This window comes from Leptonotus elevatus, chromosome 5 (genome assembly GCF_054856555.1).
Source record: "Leptonotus elevatus isolate MCC_2025b chromosome 5, RoL_Lele_1.0, whole genome shotgun sequence".
In the NCBI taxonomy this organism is placed as follows: Eukaryota; Metazoa; Chordata; class Actinopteri; order Syngnathiformes; family Syngnathidae; genus Leptonotus; species Leptonotus elevatus.
Genome location: NC_141243.1, coordinates 15,613,717 through 15,634,975, shown reverse-complemented (window position 1 = coordinate 15,634,975; position 21,259 = coordinate 15,613,717). Strand labels below are relative to the sequence as shown.

At 38.4% G+C, this 21,259-nt stretch overlaps 2 protein-coding genes across 2 annotated transcripts; both read left to right on the top strand.

Moving 5' to 3' along the window:
• Positions 1 to 763: 763 nt before the first annotated feature.
• On the top strand, positions 764 to 6,169 carry vps33a (VPS33A core subunit of CORVET and HOPS complexes). Its single transcript, XM_086076241.1, has 13 exons — positions 764 to 1,020; positions 1,274 to 1,339; positions 1,596 to 1,723; positions 1,862 to 2,048; positions 2,798 to 2,914; positions 3,011 to 3,185; positions 3,264 to 3,457; positions 3,789 to 3,915; positions 4,001 to 4,068; positions 4,211 to 4,348; positions 4,711 to 4,848; positions 4,936 to 5,104; positions 5,732 to 6,169. Exons 1-13 carry the CDS (start codon positions 919 to 921, stop codon positions 5,926 to 5,928), a joined length of 1,806 nt encoding a protein of 601 aa, XP_085932367.1. The 5' UTR covers positions 764 to 918; the 3' UTR covers positions 5,929 to 6,169.
• A 2,855-nt stretch (positions 6,170 to 9,024) lies between these two features.
• On the top strand, positions 9,025 to 21,229 carry ppp2r2aa (protein phosphatase 2, regulatory subunit B, alpha a). The gene is made up of 10 exons (XM_086076260.1): positions 9,025 to 9,311; positions 9,530 to 9,607; positions 14,524 to 14,621; positions 14,730 to 14,895; positions 15,839 to 15,951; positions 16,080 to 16,257; positions 17,192 to 17,356; positions 17,500 to 17,669; positions 17,754 to 17,845; positions 18,305 to 21,229. Exons 1-10 carry the CDS (start codon positions 9,305 to 9,307, stop codon positions 18,582 to 18,584), a joined length of 1,347 nt encoding a protein of 448 aa, XP_085932386.1. The 5' UTR covers positions 9,025 to 9,304; the 3' UTR covers positions 18,585 to 21,229.
• Positions 21,230 to 21,259: the final 30 nt, after the last annotated feature.

Genomic DNA, 21,259 nt, shown 5'->3' with positions numbered 1-21,259 from the left:
TCTCATTTTTTTATTTTACATCCACGCTCAAGAACGTATTGTTCTAAATGTCGTTTTATCCTAACTCCACACAAACACATTTTAATTGTGTGATATACACAATAAAATGTTTATTGTTAGCGCATCGTTGATTTAAAGATAAATAATAATAATAATGTATTCCCAAATAAAAATATAGAATCTGGTCGACAATATTCTTTAAGGAGTTATATACAGCAAACATTTGTGATTCGAAAATTCCTCGCTTTTCCCCACTATACTAACTAGAGGGAATCTATAGTGGGGTAATTGCGTCATCTAGCGGACAACTTCTTTATTGCGCTAAAGTGTCAAACATTACCGTTTTGTTTCATTACGAATTAAATTGTCACTGGCAGATGAGTAACGCAGTCACGCAAAAGTTCAAACACACTCGCTTTGTGGAAAGCAAACATCATAGTTACGGGTTGTATTTTTAGAGACATCGCTTTTGCTACCCATTTGTTGTATGTTCAGTGTATGCCACGCCTTCAGATAAGGACGGGAACTAGTGGTGCTTCCGATTAAGTGTCCATTTGTAAGACACGCTTAAAGATAGTACTCGATGTATTTGTTTCTTAAAATTTCAACATTGCTAGCCAAACAAATATTTTACCGACATTTAAATCCCCAATAAATTGAGACGTAGATAAACTCGCTCCTGACCACAGTTTACCCAGTGCGCATGCGCATGGCTGAGTTCCTTTGCATCCTAAATAAATCGGGCTATCATGGCAGTTAGTGATTTTTACTGGCAGTAATTTGACGGATTATTTGTTCCTAAAATCTGAGGCTTTATAAACAAGTCGTACATGTCTTAAAAGAGTTGATGTCGTACTGTATGCGTATTGCTGGTCACGTGACTGATCACCTGATTTGCTCTGCAACTGCTCAAGAAAAATGGCCGCCCACTTATCTTACGGGAGAGTCAATTTAAACATTTTGAGAGAAGCAGCACGAAAAGAGCTAAGGGAGTTCTTGGACAAGTGTGCGGGAAGCAAGGTAATATTTAACATGTAGTGAAGAACAATAGGGAACTAATCTTTGTCGTGGAGAGAGGGCACTGCAGATGTCAATATAGCTTGCTAAACAGTACTTGTAGTCTAATTTAGCTTTACTATTGAGTGGCACGAGTTGAAGTGGCTTATCTTATCAAATATGTAATAACGCTGGCAAACTTTGACATACTGGTGGTGTTATTTAACGATTGCAGATCTTGGTACTGATGTGTTTTGCATGTACTCTTGCTCTGTAGGCCATAGTATGGGATGAATATCTGACTGGACCTTTTGGACTAATAGCCCAATACTCCCTACTTAAGGTAACTGCACTCTTCATGTGTTCATATTGCTAACTTAGTAAGGTTTTTTTGTTAATACTGAGAGAGTTCTAGTTAAAAATCTGCTTCTTCTACCTCATAAACAATATTGCTGAGTTTTGATCAACTGTCAAAAGTGCTATATATTTGCCAACACCATGACTTGCGGTGGCAATCTCTGATGGGACAAGCCAAAAGCCAAGTGATTAGTTTTACCTAATGTTGTGGTATCATAAATGCATGTTTTTCTTCGGTACAGGAACATGAAGTGGAAAAGATGTTCACCCTCAAGAGTGGTCGGCTCCCCTCTGCTGACGTCAAAAACATCATCTTCTTTGTCCGCCCCAGACTAGAGCTCATGGATATTATTGCTGAGAATGTATTCAGGTATGTGTTTTGCGTCAAACCGTACCCAAAAACAAATATTTGAGTTGCTCCTTTAAAGACAGTCCAGGATTTTAAGTCCTTAAACATCATCCTTATACACGCTATTTACTGCCCATGCCTTGTTTTCTGTGTTGCCAGTGAAGATAAGCTGCATTCGACACGTGACTTCCACATCTTGTTTGTACCCCGGCGGAGCATGCTGTGTGAACAAAGGCTCAAGGAGCAGGGTGTGCTGGGCTCTTTCATTAACATTGATGAGTATATCCTGGACCTGATTCCCTATGACGGTGACCTGCTATCCATGGAATATGAAAGTGCCTTCAGGGTGTGTTTAATCTTTGCATTTAAAATAAAAAAAATCACCCCACTGCTCTTTAATTGAAGCACCTTCTCCCACCAAGGGTAAACTAGAGATTTTAATAGGCAATACATAATGCATTAAAAGTATTTAAAAACAATGAAGTAAAGACATTTAAAAACAAAATACAGGTACATAAATAAAATAAAGAATGAACAGTGCAAGGGAAAGATTAAAAAAATATTTTTTAAATGCTATAAAACTGTACAATTATAGACATGAGATCATAAAAGTATAGTCAAGTCAAGTTTATTTAAATAGCCCTTAATCACACAAGGGTCTCAAAGGGCTTCACATGCCCACAGTTGACAAATATCAACGACATCCCCTAATCGAACCACAAGAGGGCAAGGAAAAACAACAACAACAGGCAAAAAATGAGAACCCTTGAGAAGGGACCACAAATGTGGTAATCCCCCTTCCAGGTTGATCAGGGTGCAATAGATGCCGAATGGGCACACATTTACATAGTTGTGATACTAAACATTATTAACTAGAATAGTGCAAAAGTAGTTTAAATACCTATTCAAAAATAATCACAGATTTTGCTCAAATTTAGGTACACATAATTGCATTCAGTGCATGTTGGGTCAAGTTAGAAATTACAATATGCGCAGACAATTGTGGAAAAATAATTTTGTAACGTTAAACAATTCTAAAAGCTGTCATGTTTTTGTCTTGAGTGTGATATTAATATGTTTTGCTTCCTCTTACAGGAGTGCTACTTGGAAAATGACCAAACAAGCCTTTATCACACAGCCAAGGGTCTTATGACGCTACAGGCGCTGTATGGTACTATTCCACAGATTTATGGGAAAGGAGAGTGTGCACGGGTGAGTAATTTGAGAGCAGAAATAATTAAACAGCAAAACACATGTTATTGCGTGTTGACTGGTATTTATTGTCTTTGTTTTTCTGGTTACTATTAGCATGTTGCCAACATGATGCTGAGAATGAAGAGGGAGTTTGCCGGTATTCAGAATCAGATCCTGCCCGTGTTTGACACACTGCTCCTCTTGGACCGTAATGTAGACCTGCTAACTCCTCTGGCTACGCAACTCACATATGAAGGTCTCATTGATGAGGTCTATGGAATCAATAATGGTTAGAATCATATTTTAAACATATGAATTCAATATTTCGTAGTCATTAGTTTAAGTGGCCTATTTCAATTTTTTGTAGGTTACGTCAAGTTGCCACCCGAGAAGTTTGCACAGAAAAAACAGGGCGAAGCAAGTAAAGATTTGCCCACAGAGCCCAAGAAGTTGCAGCTCAACTCGGCAGAGGAACTTTATGCTGAAATCCGTGACAAAAACTTCAATGCTGTTGGAGCAGCACTCAGTAAAAAGGCCAAAATAATTTCTGCTGCCTTTGAGGTTGGTCCTGCTTCCGCTTTAAACCCCTCTGGCATTTTATCCACTCTGAAATTTGCAAAGGTGTTTGCTGCAAAATCTATTTAAATGCTACGTTGTCATCCCTTTCTGACATCCTAATTGAATTACAATCAGATATGATAGTAATCTGATATGTTATCGCAAAGGTCTTGAGGAAAAATCCATATGGTTAGGGAGTTGATGGCAATTGCAAAGAGATAAGATGAAGTAGTTTTTCCATCAGGAAACTTAACAATCTCCCCAGTGCTTTCTAATCGTGTTAGTATTGCAGATGAACTATAGATATGCCAATATTTGTTGTCTTATTTTACAGGAGCGTCACAATGCTAAAACGGTGGGTGAAATTAAGCAGTTTGTGTCCCAGTTGCCTCATATGCAGGCAGCACGAAGCTCCCTGGCCAACCACACATCAATTGCAGAACTCATTAAGGACATCACAAGTCTGTAAACGATCCGTTACTGTGCTTTTCTTTACACATCTGATTTATAAGAAACATTGGTTTGACTGGGCTGTGTCTGTTTCAGCATCCGAGGCTTTCTTTGATAACCTAACAGTGGAGCAGGAGTTCATGACTGGGGTTGACACAGACAAGGTACTTAGTTCTTGAACTCATCTTTTATTTAAACTGTTATATTTTTGTAGTGCAGGTTTGGTGTCAAAAAAGAAATTTCAGAAAGATTGTTGAGTAATGGTGTGTTTGACGTGACTTTAATATTGGACATTTTACAATCCAGGTAAACACGTACATTGAAGACTGCATCGCCCAAAAAGATCCCCTCATCAAGATTCTGCGTCTCGTATGCATGCAGTCTGTCTGTAACAATGGCCTCAAACAGAAGGTCCTTGACTACTACAAGCGAGAGATTCTCCAGGTAGAGTAAAAAATTTACTAAAAATGTCCCAAAAAAATCTGTTATCATCTTACTACTCAGATAAGTTATACTGTATGGACAAACATGTTGGGACACCTGGCTAAAGTTAAAATCAATGGAAATATGGAGTTACCCCTGTATTAAATGTGCAATCGTCCAAAATGTTTTAAAGAAATGAGGAATTAAGATTTCCGTGGAAGTGATAGGTCTAACGGAAATGTATTCCTGTAATTGTGTATGTCAGTGCTTTTTCCTCTAGTGCATCATAATACAATGTAATTTATTGTCTTGCTCCTTTTAGAAGTAATCTCTTTTGTGACATTCATTCATTTGTATCTACACGTATGTTTTTCTTTTATAAGACGTATGGCTATGAGCACATCCTGACACTGAACAACCTAGAGAAAGGGGGTCTTCTGAAGCCACAGGCCAGCTCCAGGAATAATTACCCTACCATTAGAAAAACCCTTAAACTGTGGATGGAGGATGCAAATGAACAAGTATGAATAGCCAGGAGATGACATGCTTTAACTTTGACAAGGACACATTTGATGTGTTTTTTTTTCTTCTTCCCATTTTTCTCTCAGAACCCCATTGACATTTCATACGTATACAGTGGCTACGCACCATTAAGTATCCGACTCACCCAAGTGTTGGCCAGGCCAGGCTGGCGGAGCATCGAGGAGGTGCTGAAGATGCTCCCAGGCCCACACTTTGAGGAGCGCCAGCAGCTGCCTGCTGGACTCCACAAAAAACGTAAGGGCCTATTCAAACATGGTTTTCCAATAGCCTTCATCTGCCTGCAAGATGTAGATAAGAGTAAGGCTTTATTCATGTGAGGGCAAAAGCTGAATGAGTAGATGGATTGCACTTGGCTAGCATTGTTACCCTACCTCTTGTCAGTTTGCACTTGTCTTTGTTTGTGTACGCGTGTTAAAGAGAGGAATAGATAACGGCGCAGCATTTGTCAAGTCACCACCAGTGCTGCCATATTGGCAGCTGGAGGTGTCAACACTGATGGGAATGACACTTACTTTGAAATATGTTAATTAGAACTGTGAAATTAGAATCAGAAGCTTGCTTCTGCTTGCCCATGTTGGAATATATTTTGAAAGGTGATAATAGAAGAGTCTCTGCTAAACTGATGGATAATTGGATGCTGTTAATATTAAAATATTTAAAATAAAATACTTTATTATTTTATCAATATTATTTAAAAAAAAATAAATAAAATTATGGTAGGGCTATTTTGTGCATTTAGTTTCGTACTAGTATATTTCAAAGCTGTGGATAAAAAAAATGATGGAGTGACATTTTAGAGACAGCTACAATCAGTTTGGTATATTACGAAACGTGTGAGATGACATCTTCACTAACTTGCAGGTCAGCAGGGGGAGAATAGGACGACGCTGGTGTTTTTCCTGGGGGGAGTTACATATGCCGAAATAGCAGCTCTCCGTTTCCTTTCTCAAATGGAGGACAGCGGGATGGAATATGTTATAGCTACAACCAAACTCATCAACGGTGCATCTTGGGTCAAATCTCTCATGGACCGACCTGAAGCGCAAAGTCAAGTGTGACACACCTGCACACATCAAACAGCCCTTTGACTGACCAGTCTTCATGTCAGTTTCAGCATGCTGCAGGTGTCTCACTGATGTCCATGTCAGGGAAACAGATGGAGTTGTTTCCTAGTCTGTACTGAGGCAATGAAAAACTGACTTATTGCAACTGTTACTGTATACTGTAAGAAAGTCATTTCTCTATTAGAGAGCATCTGTATATAATGTATGTATTAATAAAGTGTTTGTCAAAATGTAATGTTTAAAAAAAATAGATATTTTTATTATTATTAATAGGGGCTTTTCCACCGCTGGAACTTTTGGAGAACTTTGCAATTTACCTTGGTAAAATTCAGTTCAACAACAATTTCCGGGGTAATTAAATTCCCCAGGGGGCATCCGAGTACTATCTCGGCAGCAGAGTCTTGCTGAGCCATGCTGGAACTTTGAGGGGGCGGGATGCACTGACCAAGGCTGATTGGTTGGTCAAATTTAGGGGTGTGTTGTTTTTACGTCGGCTGGGCTCATCAAACTCATACGTCATCAAACTCATTTGAATTAATTACCAAGAACTCTTAAGACGCTGTGGAAATACAATTATAAATTCCCTGCGGAACTTTTACAACCAAGAACTCAAAGATCCTGGGCTTGTTGGTGAAAAAGCAACAATTTTATTGTGTACAGTATATGTTTTTCCCCTTCCAAGACAAATATATGAACTAAATCATGAAGTTAATCCGGTTATCACTACTGTTGCTACTGACGTGAATGCATCCTTTTTTAACAGAAGATTTCGATTAGGGAGGAGGGAGTGTACGTAGCTGTCAGCACTGGCCCAGCCCTCGGAAAGAGCAATTAGTGCAGTAACAGGCCTCCTAATCAGCCGATAATGCTCCTGCGCCGTCTGGAGAGCTCAGGCCTCAGCATCCTATCATTTGACAGCACAGGACACTGATTGAATTAGGAGGCCATTTGCTCAATGTTCCGGCAGAGAATAACTGTGCGGCAGCAGGGTTTTAGGTCTTCAGTCAATAGCGTTTCCTTGTCTTTACAGTACAAACAGGGCTACCTGCTGACAGGATTTACTCAGTGTACTCTTCATGGTTAAATCCATGTTTATTTCTTATTTCTAATTAGATTTATGAGCAAGATTTGCTTGATGGGTTTTATATTATACTAGGGTGTGTCTGCCTGAGGAGCAGGTGCACAGGAGGCATAACTACCATTAGGATCAATCCCAGGGGAATAAGATCCTTGTGATCGGTTCTTGTCTTTGGCTCCTCCTCGGCTGGGAGTTGAAAGGCTCGAGGTTGCACCAGCCAACTTCACGGCCAGAAGTGTACCAGCCCACCCTGTGAACAGCGCCGGTCCTGTTGCAACAGCATCAAGGTATGAGTTCTAAAGCTTTTATGTCCTACAATTATAATGACTGCTCCTTGTGGGTGTTTATGAGGTTTCATTTTGATTAATATTTGATTTGTTTACCATTTGCTGGATTAAGATTTAACAGCATATACTGTAGCTTTATGATGATGCATAAACAGTACAATATTTGAAAAGTGTCTCTTATTTAGAAATAGTACTTGTGCATTTTGAAATTTTAAATCTTTAAATACTTCTTAGAATTTACTTAAGGCTTGGCTGCAACTTCTACTACTGGTTTACATTTTCCTGTTCTTTAAAAAACAATTAAATTAATGTTTTAATATTATTGTGCATATTTTAGTTATGGCATTTTCTAAGTGTGAATATTTTAAGAACATATTTGTGAGAGCTGAACTAATAACTGAAGAGGCTATGTTGTTTGTGGAATTAAAATCAATACTGAAACCTTTTAGTGCAACTTGTAAATAAATTATTTAACAGTTGTCAACATAAGAGTGTCCTCTAATACAATGGCTTGAAAAATACTTTTTTTTTCTTCATTATCTTGTATAGTGACAAGTGTGTGTTTGCAGAATGGGACGAGGTGAGAACATTGGACACCTGACTCTTGCTGCTCCCAGGCACAAGACACAGCAGGTGCATCTGGATTCTGAGCCTTTGTTTCTCCGCTTCCTGCGGACATTCAGGGAAATCCTCAAATTTGTCCTCTTCAGCTACACTGTGCTTTTCGGTGCCTTGCTTCTCGCCCGATGGACCACTTACTTCATGGTGGGAAAGTGAAAAGACACTGAGATTCAACCTGCACTTGGACGTGGAGCTCTTTACTCAATTTGAAAATATGTAATTTGGGACTACAAGTCCACACCATAGTAACACTTAAAGTGTCAATGATTTTTCCTACCTATCACAAAAATGTAACAAATTTATAAGAATGCACGTCTAAACTTGTTGCAGGCAAAAAGAGCAGAATTACAATGCAAATTTGAATTGCATCAAACATTGCTTCTAATGTAGTTGTGTGTGCATTCTTGAACCTACGTGATCACAGTAAATTATGTTTACAGCCAAAACATACAAATAAAACGCTATCAGACCATTACTGACTAATTCTAAGCGATTAAATAGACATCTTGCTGAGTTTGAATAAAAATATGTAGGGATTGTGTGTGTTACTGCTTGGATAATGTCATGTTGATCTCAAGACACTAACCACCAGGCTACGCAATGCCTACACTTCTCCATGCATTAGTCTTACCTTTCAAAATCTGCTTGTAAAACTCATGTATTTTTTAATTTGCTGATAGATGGACGATGGTGGGGTATTCAAATGTAAATGTAACAAGTTAACAGAAATGTATATAAGTGAAATGTTGTTACGATGTGAATCTACCTGGATCGAAATGAACATTTACGATAAAATGTAATAAAATCTCAAACTGTAACTATTTTTTGTGCGTTGGTGCGTTTGATTTTGCTCAAGGTACCAGTCCACACGGGCGGGGTTTAGCGTTTCCGGTTATTTCCAAAACAATGTTATCACCGCTTTTCATGAAAACAACAATCATACTATCATTTAAACGATCATAATTTCCGATGGTAGGTTAAGTTAATTTGTACAGATAAACGATTTACGACTAAAATGTTGATTATTTCTTGGTTCACCGTCGCCGCTCTCCCGGTGTGTTGTGGTATTATTCGTCAACGCCACCCGCGTTACGCCATTTTGAAAGTAATGTGGGGAGAGGCAGAGACGAGGGAATTCTTAAAGTAAAGTGCAAAGTCTAAACACCTGTCCCGAGGAATACATTGTTGCCATTTTTTATTAGATAATATTTGTGCTTTTTGAAACAGTCGGGCCAAGATCGTGTATACTTCTCTAAATAAAATCACTGGCAGCGCTCGTAGCTTCATTCCTCCACATTTCATCGGCAGGTTCGGCAGCTGCAGTGCTCAGTCCAGGGCCTGAGCCCGCTTCAAAGACCCTCTCTCTCCCTGGACCACCACCACCATGGCAGGTAAAACTTGGAAGACACGGCGAGGCTGCGGTTACTGGTTAGCGAGTCACGAATAAAACGCAAGTCTGCTAGTCTGTTGGTGGTTAACAAGCAGGGGCTAGCTAGCATGCTAGGCAGATGCTAGTATGTGTGCAGTGAGTGCGCCTCACTTGTTTCTCTAAATAAAGTTGCCCTTGCTATGGTGTGATGTCTTGAAACTGGATGTTTGCTTCCTGCAGGGGTCGGTGATGAGAGCGGCGAGGTGCAATGGTGCTTTTCCCAAGTCAAAGGAGCAATGGATGACGACGTCGCGGAAGGTGGGTCCATTTAATTTCCTTGTCACACTTGGTGTGTGTGTGTGTGTGTGTATGGAAAGCTTTGTAAGCAGCCATTCGATGTCTTTGATATCCAGCTTCAGGTTAATGCACAAGTACCCTCTTTGTCCTTGCTGGTAAGACAATAAGCACACTAGTAGAACAACGGTGTCTTAATGTGGAAAATGGCGTTTAATTTCTGCACACTAGTACAGTACATTTTACTTGTGGGCATCTTGGTGCAACAAGTGGGTACAGGATGCTGCTGCTTGACACGTCTCAGTTTTTTGGTGTTACTAGAGCATTAAAGTTACAACTTACAACTAGTGAAAAAAAAACATTGCTTGTAAGACATGCATTACACTTGTGTGACCTGTTATATTAGTGTGCTGAATTGTCTTACAAGTGAGGACAAAGGACATCAAGGATATGAAATAAATGTTCCAACTAACAGATATATACTGTTTTGGTGGTATTCATGGCATGCAGGTGTAATCAGATGGGCTACATCAGTGGTGTCCAAACTATGGCCTGGAGGGTCATTTGAGCCAAACCGCTGTCCATTTTAGGCGGCCCGGGGAGTATACTAAGAATGACATCTGCTACTGGGAAATTTGTATTACATGCTCTACTGCTTTTATAAATTTGCAAAGATGCAAGTCCTAACTGGATTGGCAGTTTTGCCTGTTAAGTATCTTGTTTTTAAGCGTAATATTTAATATATACTGTATATGTACAATTTTGTTTACAGAAACTTAATACTTTATTTTTTCAGTTTTGTGTGTGTTTTTTAATTTTTTTTATTCAATTGCAGTTTTTGTTAACAGAGACTGATAGTCCATATTATGTATTTTTTTTTGGGTGGTTTTGATTATTTTGTATAGTTACATATTTTTTTTCATTATATAGTTCCTATTTTAAATATTCTCAAGAAACAAAATTGCACCTTTAACTCATTCACTTCCAGCCGTTTTCCCTAAATCAATCCCCTTCCCTCCCGGCTGTTTTGCTGGATTTTGACTGGTTGAAAGAAAGATTAAAGTCTCTTCTTTTATCTGGTAAAAAAAGTACATTTCTATCTGTTTCCGTTTTGCAGCAGTTAACATTAGAATATAGCTAAGTTTCATCATTATTCACAAATCTATTAAAATTTTTGAGTAATTAAGTTTTTTTTCTTCAACATAGTCCTGGTTAATTTCCTTTGCTCTGCTGCAACCTGCTGGCCGTTAGTGTAATAACTACCATTTCTTCAACCGTTCATTGCAGTTGAGAGGCTGCATCAAAGCCTTCTGTATGCTGGAGCATAAAAAAAAACCCATCAACAATGTATAAATACGTCTTTGGGACACTTAAAACTTTTTAAATACAACATATTTATACGTTTTGGGGGCGCAAATGAGTTAAAATGGTGTAATTGCATTATTGCACCATTATCAGTATATTAGTTGAAAAATTATATGAAAGCCTGGTGGGCCTCCGGGCTAATACAACGCTGGAGGAAAGCCTGGTGGCACAACCCTTGCTTGCAATAACTGCTTCAAGCCTGCCACCCATAAACTTCACCAGAATGTTGCATTTTTCATTTGCCATGCTTTCCCAGGCATGTACTGCAGCTTCTTTTGGTTCTTGTTTGTTTATGGGGGTTTCTTCCTTCAGGAGGCCAAATGCATACTCTATTGAGTTAAGGTCCACTGATTGATTTGGTCAGTCTAAGACCTCCCACTTTCTCCCCCTGATGAAGCCCTTTGTTGTGTTTACAATATGTTTTGGTCATTGTCTTGTTGCACGATGAAGCGTCTCCCGATTACTTTGGATGCATTTTTCTGTAAATTGCCAGACGATTTGGTTTTGTATACTACAGAATTCATTCTGCTGCTACCATCATGAGTTACATCATCAATAAAGACTATTGAGCACATTCTAGAAGCAGCCATTAAGACCAAAAAATGACATTACCTCGACCATGCTTCAACAGCTGAGCTTATGTGTTTTGGATCATGAGCAGATCCTTTTTTTTTTTCTCCATACTTTGGTCTTACCACCTTTCCTGAGACCAATATGACCTCTACTAGGGCTGTGCAATTAATTGAAATTCAATTAGAATTACAATTATTACATTCCACAATTACAAAATTGGCATATACGTAAACAAAAATAAAAGAGTATAAATACTAATTTTGAGTTGTTTAAATTTATATGTTTGTAATTTTTTAAATTAAAAATAACTAATTTAGTAAATCTTGTTTGGTCCAAAAGAAACTTAATTAACTACTAAAGTAATTATAGTTTTTCAACTAAATGTATTTGACTTAATATTTTTTACATAAAAAAAAAAAGTCTTATTACGCGCCCAAAAAAATGATCATCCTAATCGTGATTTCAATTATTACCAAATTAATCATGGTTAATGTTTTCTTTATAATCAAGCAGCCCTAACCTCTAGCAAAGTGATGGCCATTCGTCATCAATGTCCTGTATCTTTGTTCAATACACGAAACGCGGTATTTCACACAAACACAATATAAGTTATGCAGTTTCTTGAGGAGTTGCCATTTTATACGGGGTTTATTTAACAGAAACTAGATCTTCGAAATGCTATCTGAAATAGACAAAGCAAAGCAATTAAAAAACATTATAATCATTAGAAACTAATAATTATATATCATCAGTTGCCTTTGTATTTTGTGTTGTTGTTTGTTTTGTTGCCCAGACGAGGAAAAGATCAAATGGCTTTTTGAAGTTGATGGTTTTGTAATTGCAAATGTTGTTTCTAAACCTTGGAAAAGATAATGCAGCACAACAATTCACACTCACTTGGGCCTTATTTCACAAAAGTTTATACATTGCTATTAGGCAGCTATTCCTACAGTAAATCGACATTGTTTACAGTCAAATCTGCCTGATACTTTCCCCTACAGTAGTTGTCAATTCATGCGTACCAAAAACATGTATTACAGTTTTATTCACAACCCCTTGCGACATCTCGACCTCTCGACCTGCAGCTAAAAATACTTTTGATACCTACTGGACACCATCATACTGTTAAATGTGCGCGAGCTGCCTGACAGCTGTTGACTCCCAGAGCCATCACTTGTGATTCTCTTGTGACTTTGAGACTGTCAGACGTTGCCTGCCATTTTGTTCCCATAATAGATGACTCCAGCTGTGTGATTTATTGGGAAAAGAGCCAAGAGCTGCATCCTGTCCTAAATTCAACTTGCATTCAGTATCGCATCTAGTTTGCACTGTGCTTTCCCACTCATGTTGTTTTTCTGCACTTGGTGCTTTCTGTATAAAAGGCTGTAATGCCTGAAACAGTGGCGTTGCACTTCGTGGCACGTAAGCATAAATGCACAATAAAAACAGATCAGTGAATTAATCTAAAATCTGCCTAAAAGAACATTGATCTTGAAATACATAAGAATTCAAGATCATAAAGCATAGTAGAGCTTGAAGTCTGTTTTTGTTTTTTTTATTATTTAAAGTCATTGGCTGTGCACTGTTCACAAGATTTCTTGGCATGATTTGAATTAATACTCAATGGAGCACTTGAAATATAATAACACTTTACAAATTGTAACGCCACACCAAAACGTGAGTTAAGGAGCTCTGAATTATTTATGATGAATTATTTCTTGAATCTAAATAATATTTTTAACACAGCAGCATATTGGCAACATGGAGAGGCAAAGATCTTATTTTGATGGAAAGTGCATATTTGCGTATTTAGTCAATTTGATGCTTTTTAAACACTTAACTAACATACATGTAACATACGGTTATCCAATGTTACACATAGCATGACACTTGAAATGTAATCCTTAAATATAAAATTACCGGAATTCCTCTTTCTATGAAACGGTAGTACAGTAAAATAAGTACGGAACGGAGCCTTGCCGCAAAAGGAGAAAAATGCATGTAAAGGAAGCAGGCCCTCCACAAAAAAAATCACATTTGCCTACATTAATAGTTTAAACCACTAATACACCACAAAAGTGATCCTAAAACAGTTTATTTCAAACTAATGTTACATTACCCTTAAAAATAATTAGCTTTTAAATGATTCGATTTTGATCATGCACCGCCAGTGCACACACGGCGAAGTCTCTCCTTAACTACCACAAACAACCCAGGATACATTTAACGCTTCCTCGAGCTACAAAGTTTGTCACGCAAGATCAGGGTCATGCAGAGGAGAGGAGGCGGCGGCCGTGGGCATCCACCTGAACTGGGGCATCCACAGCAGACCACGCCCCCGTTGATGAACACATTTTAAGCGTCTTCCAAATGTCTTTGGCCGGGCATTTGTACATCAACCATCCACATTTCCCAACATTAGAATAATGTAAAATTGAACTTGATCAACATACCAAATAATTAATTGTTATTTGTGTTTTTATGCGCTTGTACAGAGAGGAGCTGTATCAGGCACTTTGTTTCGTCCACACTCTTTGCCTGTGTTAAGAATAGTGTTCACAATAGTGCCAGGCAGTAAACAGGGCTTGATTGTTGTATCGTATTGTATGGTTAGATGTAAATGCTGTTGTAGGTACCAATTGGGGGTTTCCCCAGCTCTGCTTGATGTTACTAGATGGATTGATTGATAGATAGATAGATAGATAGATAGATAGATAGATAGATAGATAAGAGAGCATAAGGAAGATTAGATAAATACTCGACTTCAGCTGCAGGATCGTGCAGTGTGTGTTTATACCCGGATTGACATTGTTCTTGCAGCTCATTGGTGGCAAAAACAAGTGAACCCAATGTGGTCAGGACCACCAAAGTCTTGCATTGCGGTTACATCATGTTGTCTTGTATAGTCAAGTCATCTTTATTTAAAAAGCGCTTTCAAACAAGAGATGCAATGTTAAAAGAATACCGAAATGAAAATTCTCCTGACACTCCTGTGTTGACAGCTGATATCATATCCACTGTTGAGTTCAACCACTCTGGGGAGTTGCTTGCCACTGGAGACAAAGGAGGCCGTGTGGTCATCTTTCAACAGGAGCCAGAGGTACTCTTTATGTAGACACGTCAATATTTGATTGTTGGAATCTGCATATCCCACATTATTTGCAGTCTCGCGTTGTGCCTGACATGATTTGCTTTATTGTTGTTTTAGAGCAAGAATCAGCCTCAGTGCCGTGGAGAATACAATGTTTACAGCACCTTTCAGAGCCACGAACCAGAGTTTGACTACCTGAAGAGCCTTGAGATCGAGGAGAAGATCAACAAGATTCGATGGTTGCCCCAGAATAATGCTGCACACTTACTTTTATCCACAAATGGCAAGTTGACGTGTCTACTTCAGAGATACTGCTTTGTAACTTATTTTCCAGAATTTTGACCAAGTAGGACACCTTTTTGAAAAAAATTTTTTGATTTCTAAAAAATCCATTATCCCAACCAGCTTGTCCTCACGAGGGTCGCGGCCATGCTGGAGCCTATATCAGCTGTTTTCGGGCAGTAGGCGGGGTACACCCTGAACTGGTTGCCAGCCAATCGCAGACGGTGTAACATAGTACATAGGGGTGTGAATTGCCTAGTACCTGGCGATACGATTCGTATCACGATTCCTAGGTCACGATTCGATTCGATACCGATTAATCCCCATACAAATCTATAAATTGATTATTGCGATTATTATTTTTTTTAACTCAAATTTGGAAAATACTCATCAGTAAACTTGTACATGTACACTGTAAGATTTGTATGAAAAAAAATGTATATGAAAATTCAGGCTTATAACTGAACCACTGTATTTAACAAACAGGTTGCAATCTGTTTCATGTTTAAGCAGCACTGAAATAAAATATTATAGCCAAATGTTCCATTAATATAACATTCTTCCATGAATGTAAGACGTTTTGTTGAATATTCCCATAACAAATGTATGTTTAAAAATCGATTCGGCCGCATATCGAATCGATTCGAGAATTTCACACTGTAATATCGCGATATATTGCCGAATCGATTTTTTTCTAACACCCCTAATAGTACAAATAATAATTGCGGGCTCTGACTGTAGTAGTTGACTAGTTTTAAACTGGGCAGACTTATACATTTCAATTAATACATATTGGTAAAAGTCATTTAGATGCCTAGCAATGTTAATGGTAAGTCTTGAGTTATTAAGATCATCTTGCATTGTTTTTGTCTAGCCACCTACATGATGTAATAATTATTGATTTCGAGTCATCTTTTATGTTTTGTGTCATTGTCCTGTTGTAGATAAAACCATCAAGCTGTGGAAAATTAGCGAGCGAGACAAGAGACCGGAAGGTTACAATTTGAAAGAAGATGATGGGCGATACAGAGATCCAAATACAGTCACAACACTACGGGTGGGTATCATGCCTATTTTGATTCTTCTTCTTTTTGGGGGGGGGGCATTCCGTCACAATTGAACATTTTGTCTACAATGTATTCTGAAAAAAAAAACTGTGGTGAACTCACTGGCCTTGTCCCCTAGGTGCCAATATTCAGGCCCATGGACCTGATGGTGGAGGCCAGCCCCCGTCGAGTCTTTGCAAACGCTCACACTTACCACATCAATTCCATCTCAGTCAACAGTGATTGTGAAACCTACCTGTCCTCGGATGATCTTCGCATCAACCTATGGCACTTGGAGATCACTGATCGCAGCTTTAGTATCCTTTCCCTTTTAGCTCCTCACAGACCTCATCTGTTTTGGCAACTAGAGCTCTGGGTATCGATTCAGATTTCCCAAATCGATTCGATTTTGAAGGCCCCGGTTCGATTCATATTGATTTTCGCTTCAGTTAAGGATTTCATGCAGTACCAATTTTACTTTTATATGGAAGACATTCTCAGAAGTATAAATGCTGCAAATTGAAACTTCTTGCTCTTAATTGGCGCATTAGTATGAAAAAAATATATGAATATTTACATTTAGAATTGAATCCAATCCAGTTACATTAATCATGTAAGTTTTATTGAACAAGACCTGATCAAAACAATAAATAATATTGCACAACCACAGCACTATCTAAATAATGTGGCAAAAACACTGGGCTCCTCTTGGGGAACTCTGAATAACACATATTTGCATTTGGTAGCCATATTTAAAAGTATCGATTCATGGTTTTATGAATCGATATTGGACTATGAAAAGGGATATCGATATATCGATTTTTTTAATTTTTAACCCAGCCCTATTGGAAACTGCTTCTCTTCTCCAGTAATTGAGCACATCCTTTCCACTGTGGGAGTAGGCAGTTGTTAGAGGGCCTGTAAAGAGGAGATGCAGTCTCGCATGGCTTTGTTAATGTCTGTGCATCGAGTTAGGTCGTTGATTTGAAAGTGGCATGCAACCTTCGTGTCATTCAAAATTAAAGGCAAAGTCGGAGCAAAAAACAGACTGGAATTTTGGGATGACTAGTGGGCTGTTGAATAAAAAATAAAAAAATCTAAATCAGTCAATCAAATCAAAAATAGAGCTGTAATGTGGAAAAAATACACTAATTTTTCTGACGGTATTAGGATAAATGCTCAGTGAATTTCCTTGTATAATTAAAAGTTGGTAAGTCTCCTCTTGTTGTACCTGAACTTGACCCCACTCAGATATTGTTGATATTAAGCCAGCTAACATGGAGGAATTGACCGAGGTGATCACAGCATCCGAGTTCCATCCTAACCAATGCAATACGTTTGTGTACAGTAGCAGTAAAGGAGCCATCCGCTTGTGCGACATGAGGGCGTCGGCACTCTGTGACAGCCATGCCAAATGTAAGCAGAAGTCGCCCCTAATGTGACTCAACCCAACTAAAAATCAGTCTTGCAATGATGCAAGTCTGTAGTCTAAAATTTAGTCTTCTCCACATGGGCCTAGTCAATAAACGATTGAAGTACATTGTTTTTTTCCCCCCCAGTTTTTGAAGAGCCAGAAGATCCAAACAATCGTTCCTTCTTCTCCGAAATAACGTCATCCATCTCTGATGTGAAGTTCAGCCACAGTGGACGTTACATGATGACCCGTGATTACCTGTCCATCAAAATCTGGGACCTCAATATGGAGACTCGTCCAGTGGAGACTTATCAGGTATGTTACGCTGGCCAAGCTAAACTATTTCTTTACGTAGCTCAGTTAGTTTGTAGATCTTCAAAATTGTTGTCCTCTTATCAGGTGCATGAATATCTCAGGAACAAGTTGTGTTCACTCTACGAGAATGATTGCATCTTTGACAAATTTGAGTGCTGTTGGAATGGGAACGACAGGTGAGAAATCCAACTATTCTGTTATTTTAACTAATTTGCTCCCAATAAGTTTTTTTTTTATGCTACAGCATACAGAAGGCTTTGATGCAGCCTCTGAACTGAAGAGAGAACTTAAAGCAGTGGTGGTTATTGCAAAAAGCCCCCCCCACCCCCCCAGTGTTTTAAACAGATTTGTGAATAATGATGAAATTTAGCTATATTCTAATGCTAATTTCTGCAAAACGGTAACAGATCTAAATATACTTTCTTTTTTTTTCCTGATGAAAGAAGAGACTCTAATCTTTCTTTTGGTAGGATTCATGTTTTTATAGCAATAGAACACAACATATTGTGGGCCTTTTCTTTTCTCTTCCATTTTAACATGTATTTGTTATTGTGTCCACTTGTTAGTTTTGTTTACTATCCACTTCACTTCGATGATGATCTCCGTCTCACTGTCACTTTCTGGCCTGTCTGCAGCGTGATCATGACCGGCTCCTACAATAACTTCTTCAGGATGTTTGACCGAGGCTACAGGCAGGATGTGACCCTAGAGGCGTCGAGGGAGAACAGCAAACCACATTCTATCCTTAAACCCCGCAAAGTAAGCTCGGGTGGGAAGCGCAAGAAGGATGAGATTAGTGTAGACAGTTTGGACTTTAACAAGAAGATCCTCCACACTGCATGGCATCCCCTGGACAACATTATTGCTGTGGCCACTACCAATAATCTCTATATATTCCAGGACAACCTTAACTAGCATTTGATGATCCATTTCCGCTCCATTGCACAGACACAACATCTGTCTGTACAAGTCTGGCTCAGACCTTGGGTATGACGATTATCACAAGCACATTTTTCATGTGTAATACAAAATGAGCATACAGGCTGTGTTGAGCTAATTACTGTACAGACTTTGGGATTCATGTCGTTTCCTTCCTGTAGAAGCACCTGTTCATCCAGCTTGCTGGTTACAACTCCGCTACATCCCAGACCAAAGGGAAGATGTGTAAAACAAAAAAACAAAATTGTGCATTAGTGCCATTGCAAATTGTTAATGCACTCTTTGTTCCTACAGCATTTTAGTTATGGGGAAGATGAGTCCAAAAAATTATTTACAATCATTTGTTCTATACGCGCGCCCTCTAGTCTATGAATACAAATGTGTGGCTTTTTCGGCTTTATTCACATGCCACAAACGCAATATCACACGCACACAACAATTGTGGCACAACCAATCACGGCTTAGTTTATTAAAGCAGTATTAATCAGAATACTGTGTTTAGACTCGTGGGGTTGCATAGAACATTTTATTGTGATGGACAATTTGGGTTGACTTCCCCTTTAATCAGGATGCCGTGTTTAGGCTAGTGTCGGCGCATAGAACATATTATTACCGGCATTGTAAAGAAAAATTTAATTTTAGCAGGAAAATGTAGACACATTTGCACGGGTATGAAACACTGCTGATACAAGTGGTTGACACTCCTTATTTGCACCCACATATTTGTCAACTTGCCAAATTTACTCACCACTCCTTCCTAATTGTGTATATCGTTAATGGGCCAATCTAGGATTTCTCTTGTTAGGGTTATTCATCAAACGTTGCTGCCACTTGTTTTTTCTGCTGCATAACAATTTATACCAGCTTAAATGTTTGGGCAATAAGATTGACTATTGTTTACATTTTCTTAACAGTAGGTAAGTCAAGTTTCATTTGTGTGGCACAGAAGCCATCTGAATCGCATACATTTGGTTGGTTGTACTTACCTGTTTACCGGTAGTTTCCTTTAACATACACAGCAATGTCTTTTTTTTATAGTTTTTTTTTTTTTTTTTATCATATCTTGCCAACCGCATTCACAGGCACTTAAATGTGAATGCCTATAGTTTGAAAAATGGTGCCCAGTAGTACAGATGCAATTCTACTGAATTAATCATTAACAACATGGTTGTTTTTTGACAGACACAGGAATAGTATGCAACCATAGGCAGGTATTGAGGTTGGGAGTAATGAATCACGCCAAAGCAAGCTGTACTTTACGCCTGTAAATTAGAATCCTTTAGTTATAAAGCCTGGCTCGGTCCTTACCAATGAGAACGGACAACCAATAATAACAGCTCAGGCTCAAAGGCTGGTATTCTGTATGTATGGTGGCATAAGTGTTTTGTCATGTCAAAGTCGGACGCTGCTGCAAATTTCCACATAAAACAAATTTATGTTGCAGATATAAGACTTTGACCCCTGGAACAAGTTTTTTTTGTTTTTTTTTTATAAATATGTTTTATACTGTACCTTCTGAAGAGAAAAATGGTCACTATAGCTGATTTATTTTTGTATAAATTTAAGACGATAGTTATAGTCTGATCACTGACGTTTTAAATTTAGCTGTCTGTCTAATGGTTGGTTTGACTGTCGAACTAAGGCGGCATGACAGCGTATAGTCATCTGGGTAAATATTTGTTTGAAAGTTCTTTGATGTCAAGGAGGAGCATGTCCTTTCTGATGTGGGGGAAATAGTTTCAACGGTGAGTTGTTTTTCTTTTAAATCGTTTTTCTATTAGCGAAAGCAAAGGCAGTATTTGGCCTAAAAGGGGGTAAAAAGGCATTTTTCAACGTTTTCCAAAGCCAGTCAAGTGACTTGCCTTATTTTCTTGAAAGTATCTGCTTGTTAAGCTTTTTTAAAATTATTTTTAATATATTATTATTTAAGAGGAGAGTTTGTGAAGCACTTGGTTTGCAAGTGTTTTATGAACATGAAGAAATGACCTGAAATCTTCAAAGCCGCTTCTCCTCTCACCTCTGTCACAAATTGCCGATTTTGTGGAACAAACGGGTTGAGGATTATATTTTTCTTTCAATTACAGTACTGTTTTTTTAACCCTAGTATTTGTTCAAAACTACAGAGATTTTATTTTATTTTTTATACAATGACTGGAATGCCAACAGAATGAGATGATGATGTCACTTCCTCAGGGCTGTGCATAATATCCTTAAATAATGGGAGGGAGGGTATTTTCAAAACATGTTTTGGCCTGTATAAGATTTGTGGCTTTTTTAGGCAATCCTGGGAAACCGTGGTTTGATACTCGCACCAACAGTTTGACCTTGGGTTGCAGGTGTGGTCATTACCCTTGTTCAGAACCTTTTTTTCTGCCATTTATTAAATAGATTTTTGTTCAAAGCTACTGTACCGGATATTTTTGCAAACCACAAAACCCCCATTTGCCTTTCTTTAAAGCATTAAGAGGTAAGATAACCTGACAAATGCATTTTGTGTAGCGTGCCAGACATGAGTCACTCAGGGGAATTCACCACTGCTCAATGTTCAAAACATTGTACTGTATCTTCAAGATAGCAGCTTGTCAGTACTAAATAAAAATAAATAATGCCTTAATCCAAAACTTAAGGATTTTGATTGATTGTTCTGAACG